A 10108-nucleotide genomic window follows, 5' to 3' on the forward strand; every position below is an offset into this window, starting at 1 on the left:
CAACTCAACCTTACTTATAAGAAAATATATTCCAGAAGACTCGTAATTCCATTACAATGATAGCTCTTTCTTCTCTATAAGTTGGCTATGCAGGTGCTTCCAGAGGCAATCAACTACTCTACTCCACCTGTCGGAAGCCCTTGAAGACAGAACGCTCGAAGAATCTATGCTGGAGAGGCGCGCTCCTCTGTAATTCCACGCGTACAGTATCCATATTTCTCATATATGAGGCTTTTCCTTCCCCACCGTGATTTCCTATTATCACAAATGAACATTGTGAATGGATGTGACATTAACTGGTAACAACTTGGTTTATCGCTTTTACCGGAGTCTGTGGAAGCAAAATGTTAAAAGGAAGGCAAGTCAGCTCAACAAATGAGATGATGGCATCGGTTGGACAAAATGACTCATTGTATTCGAACGTACCCGCAACAAAAATAGAAGTTACCGTCTCGTGCAGGTTAGTGTTTACCTCGTTTGAACTTCGAATGAAAAGGCTACATTAACTTGAGAGAAAACGGCACGGTACAGTCGTCCATTTATTAAGTGCTTCCTCATTTCAGGAGGAAAATTAATGTTTAAAAATAAGTGTACTGAAACTGTTCACCGTTGAAACATGTGCTATGCTTGATTACCGTCTTAAACTGTTGTCTCCATAACAGCTCGATCACGTTAACCTCAGTGACCTTGTGCGGTAGCGGACAAAGTTGTGTTATTTGTAATGGATATAGATCTCTGACTATCACTTCTCAAACGTCTTAAAAATGTGCATCTTGTTTAGACTCAAGCAGTAGACGTTGTATTTGAGATTGATTGTACTAGAGTATTTTTAGTGGGTGTAAATACTTTAATTTAATCGTGGCTGCAACACGTTTCAGTATACACATTTCAGTCGGAATCATATGACTGGAGCTATGAAAGAATGCTCGAAAGAGGGTTTTCCCCCCCTTTATGCTGTATACCATAGCTAAACACTGGACATTGCTTACCTCCTTTGAGAAACGTTTTACCTTTCTTTTCATTATGTCCATTTTGATTAATTTTGTTATGTGTAAGGCCTATGTCTTAAGTATCACCAGCATGAAAGACAACAATAGATCAGAAGCTTCTATTTTGTGTTTGATGAGTTATTTTTACTCAACAGATCCCCTATCTCACTTTCTTTCCGAATTACATTTCATGAATGAAAGTGGAACTACTTTTAAGTTTGAAAGAAATTATTATAACAATGACATATTGGTGTTTAGAAGGCCTTGACAGAGTCTGAGAGAATGCTGACACACAATTAGTGGGCTACAGAATGGAAAAAAGTCAGTTGTACTAGGCAAAACCTGCACACCTTAATGCTGTGGTGATAAAGTGAGGTTGATTCCAGTGGGCTGCTGAAACATCAACAGCCTAAACCTACTGAAATGAACTTAATTTTACCACTGATACATGTGGAGGTTCACCATGGGACCTGTACTCCCCATTCATGTGCTCAATCCTAGCCTCCCATGAGTGGTAGTGTTCTGTGTTCATTGGTGTGAATCAGGTTGATAACATACCAGTCCTTCATCTCAGCCCCACTTCAGGTTGTCATTTAAGGATTATATCACTTTGATTTGGCTCATTTTAGCTCAGGTCAACTACAAACAGCAATATTTTATGTAAAGGATTTCTGCATTGGCTGCTGAATGTCCTACAATGGTGCTTGCTACCTGGCTAAAATATCTTGTTAACAAGGCATTGTATGTGGATAGGAGAAAAAAAGCATGTTAATGGCTTGTTTAAACACATTCACTGAAACTGGAAGTAGATTCACCAGTCCATCTCTCCAGGTAAGTGTGATTCGATCTCGGATAGGTGTATAGTGAGTCCAATCCATACATCTTAGTCACTGAAAAGCACTATTTGAATGTGATTTTAAACAGATCGAGCGATACAAGGCAGCTGACGGAATACCTCTCGTGTCATGCTCATTCCGCTTTCCCTAGCATTAACATTATCTGAAGTAGCACAGATATGGAAGTGCACTGACTGAAAGAGGCAGGTCTTATCTTGGCAGAGTACTGCCTTCTCTTTAAAAGCCTCAGTAAACATGCCTGTGGGGACTGACTGGCGCAGAACATCAAAACAGAGGGAAGATCCAAAGAGAATTATTTCCCACCTTGCCCAAAGGAAAGGATGAAACCAGCTAGAAAGGGATAGAGAGCATAATAGAGAGCAAGATCTACGAGGAAAATGGGCATCAAATGGCATGTGTCTCCCAAATCTAAGTATGAGAATGTTGTCTAAAAGGTTGTTGTTAGTGGGGGGCCGTTTTGTTGGTGATATCTCATTAATAGAAAAAGGTTCTCACAGCATTACTTAACTCACTTCAAAATGTAAAAGTTAAACTTAAAGCAATATAAGATATAGCCAAGAGAGGCCTCCATCACAAATAACACTTATTTGTGTTAGCACACAGGTAGCCTACACACATGGGAAAGCTGTATGATAGTTTTATGTCAACGCTACTCTCTCACAGTACACTTGGCACACAATGTTATGTGGGTAGATCTACACATGTTAAGTAGACAGGGTCCTACAACAGTACCGTAGAAGACTATAAGAAAAAAACTGAGGGGTAAATTGCTATGACTGCAATGCCTGTTGATAGTCACGTCAGTGTTTTTCCTTTTGAAGTGACTATAGCTAAAGATCCATGTCAATAGTCCCCACCACCTTATGATTCATGCCCAAGTCGGTACAGTGAGTAGCATTGTGCCTAACAAATAGTTGGCCCGGGGTTGATTCCCAGTCAATGTATCGATACGTGGCTTTGGACAAAAACATGTTCTAAATAATTTACATTTTTGGTTGCTATTTTATTTTGTCATGGGCAAGGATAACATAAGATTGTTTGCTTAGTCACAATCTATTTTTTGGGGATTTGTATTCTCTGGTAAGTACGCCTCTTTCTGAATAAAACCATCAAACTAAATGAATAATTCTAGGTATGAAAGTGAGAGAGGAGCTTACTGTTGTATTTTCCTGAGAATCAGTACTTCTAATATTTCTTTTTTTGCATAAAATGACATAAAATCAGGGAGTATTTTAATTCAAGAAACTAATAGCAAACCATGACATGCCCTCATGCATCTCAATGCTGATACTCATGGTAATGGATGGTAGAGGCTGGTTAGAAATGCTAAACTGCACTGTCTGGTGTTGTTCCCTGCACTGAGGATACAGTTATCAAGGCTGAACGCATCATACCTCTAGTCGTGCTAGACAACTGATCACTGAGACCAGCCAGCCTCCTGTTCTGCAGGGGTTCAGGAGCAGACAGCATGGAGTCTGAATCCATTGCTCAGTCTGGTGGACAGCTCATATGCATACTGCTGTGAGGTATCATAGTGACAGGGTCCCCTCCATTCTGCCGTCTGTCTCTTATTGTCTTAAAGTAGAATACCTTCAGCATTTTAATTTGGGAAGGAGTTATTTAAATGGGGACTGTCGAGCAGTCTGTGCTGTCAGGTAAAGCCAAGCCAAGCCGAGCAGCGAGTGCGTTTTCAGCCCACTTTGTTTAGCTTCAGAGTGGCTCCAAAATCAGACGGTTCAGAAAGAAAAAGGTATAAACATATACCTTTCTCAGAAAGTGCTCTGAAGTGCACTGAATGTATATATTTTCTATCCACATACAATATGTTCTAGCTACTTCTGTTGCTAATGACTACCTATCGTCACTGTATTTTCGTTACAGGAGTTATGATGAGCTATACAATATTGATGATAACCTCTCAACTACAATCTGAGTTTAACATCCACAAATACGTAAATGGACATTTGCTATTTTGGTTTTTAAAATGTATCTGACTTAAATGGGATAATATTATATAAAATTGTAAAAGCAGTGCCACTAAACAAGTTTCACAAACTATGAGAAGAAAATATGATAGTTTTGATAATCTGACGGCCAAAGTCAACAAGCCACTCTTGAGAGACCCAAGGGTATTTATGGCAGTAAGGGCTGGCAATGCCAATGATGGTGTCCTGGTTTCACATCCCAGAATAATTCAAATGTTCAAATGGAAATGCAGCCATTTATTGTGTGACTTATTTTTTCAGGAATCTGCTGGACATAGACACATTCTCAAAGTCTGATCCAGGTATGTGAACTTACATATATAACACATTTAGTCCAATTTGGAACTACCAGTTGTTTAATTGGTTGGTTGGTTTATTGATTCATTCATTCATTCATTGTGTACATGTATGCATGGAGAGGTTAAGAATTATCTTATAATCTTTATGTGTTTGTTTTTTTCACACCTATAGTTTGTTTGCTCTTTTCCGAATCAGTAGATGAGTTTGTAAACTTGGAGCATTTTCCCTTTGGATTGATTCATTTTCACACAGTGAAAAATTCAAGCACACTTAAATGCATCACTACAAACCACGTGAGAATATTCCCTCCTCTCAGGTCAGATGTGTGTGGGACTGGAGCACGAAAGTGAGCACAGGACAAAGGTCCAGTGCTCTGGACAACTGCATATTTATGTGAGAGAAATTGCTATACAATATAATATAGAGCAACAACAAAGATGCCATTTTCTCATAATTATGTGGGCAATATACCAGGCAAACGGATACCAGCAGAATGCTAAAGGCACTTTGAGGAAACGTTTTGGAAATACTAGTGAGAGCTCGTTCTCTGCTAGCCACTGCTACTACACATTTTTTTCACCCTTTTATTCAGTTGTCACAAAAATGATGCAAAAATGAGGAATACTAATAGAATTAGTAAAAATGAACAACAAGAAGAAGAAAAGGGGTACATGCACAAATAATATACATTTAAGGGATTTGAATTAGTCATTCCTTTTAGTGTTTAGTACTTTTGCCGCATGCCAGAATGCAAAGCACACCTGGCTACAGGATCCATTTAGCTCAAACTTGCTGAGTACACCTGGCAGTTGGGTTGGATCGAGATCGGATCAAGTTCCCACCACAAACTAACCGCTCCGGAGTTTGTTTGGGACTGGACCACTAAATCTCAAGTTGACGGTGTAGTTGTTTTGATACCTGCCCAAACGAATCACACAAAAGGGGGGAAAACAAACCGATTGAACAAGACTAAAAAAGTGAAAGCACCCTTAGATTCATGTGACTCGGTTTGACCCTTTTCTTTGTATTCATCCGTGTACAGTTTGTTAAACTATGTACCCACGAAACAGGGTAGAAACAGATGAGTGAAACTGTTGGTTAAAATTCAATTTAATTTCAATTTTTACACCAGTTATTTTCCCTGGATTGGCAGAGTGCCGTTGCCTTCTGGCATTCTCAGCACACCTGATTCTTACGAGAGAGAGCACAGAGAGGTAAACATGTTAATTCTTTATAGGCGCTTGAGGCATTAGAACACTGAATATTCTATCCAAGTCATGCATGGGGTTAGACCCCTTGTTGATGTTATTATGAGATGGTGAATTAATTGAAGGCAGAACAGAGGCATTTTGCACTGAGCCACAGCTCCGGTTCATTCTATCCATGTGCAGATGACAGCCTGAAAGCAATTAAAGTAATTACAGTAAGCCTAATATCTGCCCCGCTGTGTCTCCCTGCCTTTTTCATGTACGTACGTTTTCATGTTGCGTAGTCTTTAGCTCTACTCATCTGAGCTGTAAGCTTGTATTATCTTTTATAAACTATAATGGCGCAACTTGAGTTCTTTCAAAGATCATATTTCAGTAAAACTACATTTCGTCACTAACAGGAGCTTTATTTCCTGTGATAGCTCAAAAAGACCATGAGTGGTCATCAGTCTTGTACCTAAAAGGTGGTTCGGTTCCGTTTTTTGCCTTATGTTTATGCAGGGTGTGTATTTAAAGCTTGGTTTCCGGAGCTCCATGCAAGTCATTCTGTGGTCCCTGATTTAATAGATGCACTTCGCAGGTTCTTACATGCAACAAAGAAGGGGCATTACATAAATCTATTTTGATGACTAGCCCACATTCATATGGAAATTTCATAACATGCGCACAGACCTAAGCTTTTAAGGGTGGACCAATGTATTCATCTGGGTGTATTTAATCAAAAAGGGTGGAAAAAAGGGTTTTTACAGACATTTTGAGGAAGGCGTGCTGCCACTTCCTTCTTGAAAAGTGGTGAATGTTGCATTGTGAAGGAGGGCGTTTACAGATCCCAGGTACAGCATGCAACACATGATGCGGCTGTCGCCAGCCAGCTGGGCACTTTTGTGTATCCTGCCACCCTTGCTAGCCAACGAAACCCATCAAAACTAAACATAAACCAAATTTCCATACACTTTGCCGGGCAGCCTCTCCCTCTCCCTCTCCTTCTATATCATACTATGCTAATACATATACTGATAAAGTGGCCATATTACCTACTGTTAATTGTCTACCAAAATGTATCTCTTTATCGGTTTAGCAAATTGATGTTTACTAACCAAATGTTCTCTCTCTTATAGCGTGACCTTTGCTTGCAAATACTGATGGCTGTGGAAAAATTGTTCCTCATCACCATATCCATTTTAAGTACATTAAATACGCTTATTGGCAGGCAAACTCTACTCTACCGATTTATTTAGTCTCTTTCTTCCTCTCCTAGTCTAGACGATCTTCGCTGTGGGATGCTGCTGTAGTCTCTCGACCTGACCTACTTGTAGAAACCCTCAGCCTACACCTAGTCACTCCCACCGCACTGTCATACACTTATTCTACTCTGTGCTAGCATTTTCCTACAATGTAAATAATTGCCACCATCAACATCTGTTCCATTACTCTACTTACTCTTGTAAAAGTAACCTTACAGGCACACATTGTATACCCTACTAAGCTGTTCTACAACACTTGAATGCACCCTTCCGACCTTATCCTCCATCAATTCTATATGTAGCATACAGTATATACGATGTTTTGAAGTATTGTGTACATTTACCACATGTATTCTAGCATGCTCATCCTAATACGTATTTGATTTCATCTGCCATGTTCCTGATGGTTTCCCCTTCCCTCCTACCACAAGCCCCCCGTTCAGCTTCAAGCAGATGGACCCCCCTTTCATTTGCCGCGGTTTTGCTTAAGGTTTCTTCCTGATTAACAGGGAGTTTTCCCTTGCCCCTGTTGCCATTGTGCTCGCTCTAAGAGGGTTCATGCCCTGGGCTCTGTAAAGCGCCTTGAGACAATTTTATTGCTTTGGCGCTTTATCAATAAAATTGATTGAATTGAATTGAAAAGTAACCTGCATCTTGGTTTTTAACCTCTGGTAAGAGCATCTAATCAAATATCCTCACAGATTGACAGCATAACATTGCATAACGTCATATTTGTCCATTCTGTATTGTACTAAAACCAGCGAACTGTGAGTATACAGAGGGAGTTGTTGGTCTTCCATTTATCAAAGAGGTTAGTAGATCTGCGGAGCGAAACACAAAAAAGGATCACAGATGTTCTAAATGGAAAATACTAACAGACTTTTGTTTCAGAAGCTCTACTTGTTCTTTCTATGTAAAGTCCTGTACCCTCATTGACTTTCTAATTACTCTACCTCTAATACGTTTTATCCTTTGTGATGTAAAGTAAAAATAGGGTATAAAATTGGATTTTAAATAAGCTCCAAGTGAGGATAGACTCAACTAACAGACCAATAGACTAAAAGACTCAACAAACAGCTTTACTCTCAACCGTTCTGCATTCATATTACAGAAAGGAAGTACATGCTTTTGGGGTCTCATGATTAAAATCTCGTGCATGACAAGCAACATTAATCAGGAACTCCATTCATCACCATCATGCTAACACAGGTTCGTTGCCATCTGTGCTGTGTCTATCCGCCAAACTGTCATCATAGACTCTCATCATTTCCTAATTGTCAGAACTCCACCCGACCTATGTGGTACGTCACTGGCTGAACAGTCACTCTACATGTTATCCTTAACATGAAAAACGTTTAAACTCGAAATGCTGTCCTGTTGAATCTCTTCAGTTTCCTTTTTTTCTGTAACTGAATTTTGGACCTGAATTCTTCTTCATTAGTCTTGATGTTGTCGCTACTATAATAAACTAAGCAAGCCTGTTGCAGTCCTTGGTTTGTAAAGGTTTGCTGTATATGACTTCAGTATCAACAAATGTTCCCAAAATAAAAGGAGGAGTTCGGCTGATACTCAGTAGCTTGGCTTATTCCAAAACATTTTGACTGAAGTTTATTCACCTCAGTTAATGTATCTAGCACCTGTAGATGATCCATAAGTGCCTATTCATCAGCATCTATTCAGCCTGAAATTGGCTTGCTTTCTCATCACTTTGTACACATGTTTCAGAGAAAAATGATGATGCAGTCTCTTTCAAAGGTGCAGTCTGCTATTCTGGCATAAGAGACAGGACTGTGATTAGAATTACAGGCTTACCTTTAAAAGTTAGCCTCATACCACAAAAATATTTCGAGAGTTACCTCAGGAGTTGTTCGTTTTCAAATATGATTAAAAAAACTAATTTTTCTTTTGTTTGTAGTTGTTGTGCTTTATGTACAGGGTGCTGGGACCAAAGAATGGCGAGAGGTAAGTGAAAATCACTCCGAAACACTAAAAATCTTAAAAAGGTTGTCATGGAATACTCCTGTTTTGAGAGACTCTAAAGAAACACTAGTCAAAATGGTAAGATGGAGAAATTAGTGCAAGGTTAAAATAATAAGCTCTAAATTTACCTGAAAAACGATCTTACAAAAATACATTTTAGGTTGTATTTCGATTTTCTGTAATCGCATTTTAATTTTTTTAGCCAACATTATCTAGAAGCAGGTATGTCTGGAGTGCGTCTTTCAAGGGTAGTGTTTTAAATAGTTAATATCCATTTAATTCTTTTGCTGACCCGCTAAGATTTTGATGTCATTGATTGTGATTGAATCAACTACATTTATTACGACCTGGGTCTTGCTCATCACTTGAAGAGCTGCAGTGCATATGTGATATCTGTGCCTCCTTCAGTTTGTGTGTTATCACAAGGAATTCTTCATGAATTGAATTCAGTGAGCGGATGCATGAATCCCTTAAGTGACACTGGGGGAAGACCTGTAGAAGAGTAGGAACAGTAGTACCGAGGACAGCAGCGGCAGAGTTAGTGATGCTCTCAATTAGTCACTGCCCTCCAGGAAGCATGATAAATTATTCACATATTTACACCAGACTCCTGGCACAACAGTCAGACCTCTATGACCAGACTCCTGGCACAACACTCAGACCTCTATGACCAGACTCCTGGCACCACACTCAGACCTCTATGACCAGAATCCTGGCACAACACTCAGACCTCTATGACCAGACTCCTGGCACCACACTCAGACCTCTATGACCAGACTCCTGGCACAACACTCAGACCTCTGGCACAACACTCAGACCTCTATGACCAGACTCCTGGCCCCACACTCAGACCTCTATGACCAGACTCCTGGCCCCACACTCAGACCTCTATGACCAGACTCCTGGCACAACACTCAGACCTCCATGACCAGACTCCTGGCACAAAACTCAGACCTCTATGACCAGATTCCTGGCACAACACTCAGACCTCTATGACTCCCCATCAAGCTGCAGACACCACCATAAATCAGAGAAATACAGCCTGGTGTGGGAACATACCTGAACCATATGCAGTCTCCAACTTAATTTGAGGGCGTTGGAAATCTATTAAGCCTCATAAATGGAGGTAAAATTGCATTTTGGAGACTTGAATGTGGAGACCCCCCTTTTAATATGGAAGAGTGCACTGTGAAGTCGTTTCAAAGGACATTTTGTCTCCTGCTGGCTTAATTTTAAAATGCATTAAGATGTAATCAGACCAAATTGGAAACTGGAAATGAATGAGGTTAAATAAAATACTTGTAATGGGCTATATCAAACAGCTTTCACCAGTTCGCCCATTGGAATGGGATCCTAGAATCATAAAAAGAGCACCCTCAGAAACCTTTAATCTTATACATAAATGCCGCTTGTGCATCAATGTTTTCTTAGTTAGAGGAAATATACAAAAACATCAAGCATTCCAATGGGCGCTGAAAAAAGCTTGTTTGGATCGGTCGCTGTCCATGGTCCTGGGATGCCAATAGCAAAGTTTGCGTGTGAGCG

At 39.9% G+C, this 10108-nt stretch overlaps 1 protein-coding gene across 1 annotated transcript in view; it reads left to right on the forward strand.

Annotated features, from left to right (window-relative positions):
* Positions 1-344: 344 nt before the first annotated feature.
* The window catches only part of LOC308376841 (copine-9-like), a gene marked incomplete at both ends in the record, with an annotated part of 28746 nt that continues 18982 nt past the window's right edge, over positions 345-10108 (forward strand). The window contains 3 exons of the mRNA XM_080853325.1: positions 345-460; positions 4093-4133; positions 8499-8545. Coding sequence (XP_080709451.1) covers positions 345-460; positions 4093-4133; positions 8499-8545 — 204 coding nt within the window. The remainder of the gene's footprint in view (positions 461-4092; positions 4134-8498; positions 8546-10108) is intronic.

The sequence above is a fragment of the Sprattus sprattus genome (assembly GCF_963457725.1).
Source record: "Sprattus sprattus genome assembly, chromosome: 16".
NCBI classification, from domain to species: Eukaryota; Metazoa; Chordata; class Actinopteri; order Clupeiformes; family Clupeidae; genus Sprattus; species Sprattus sprattus.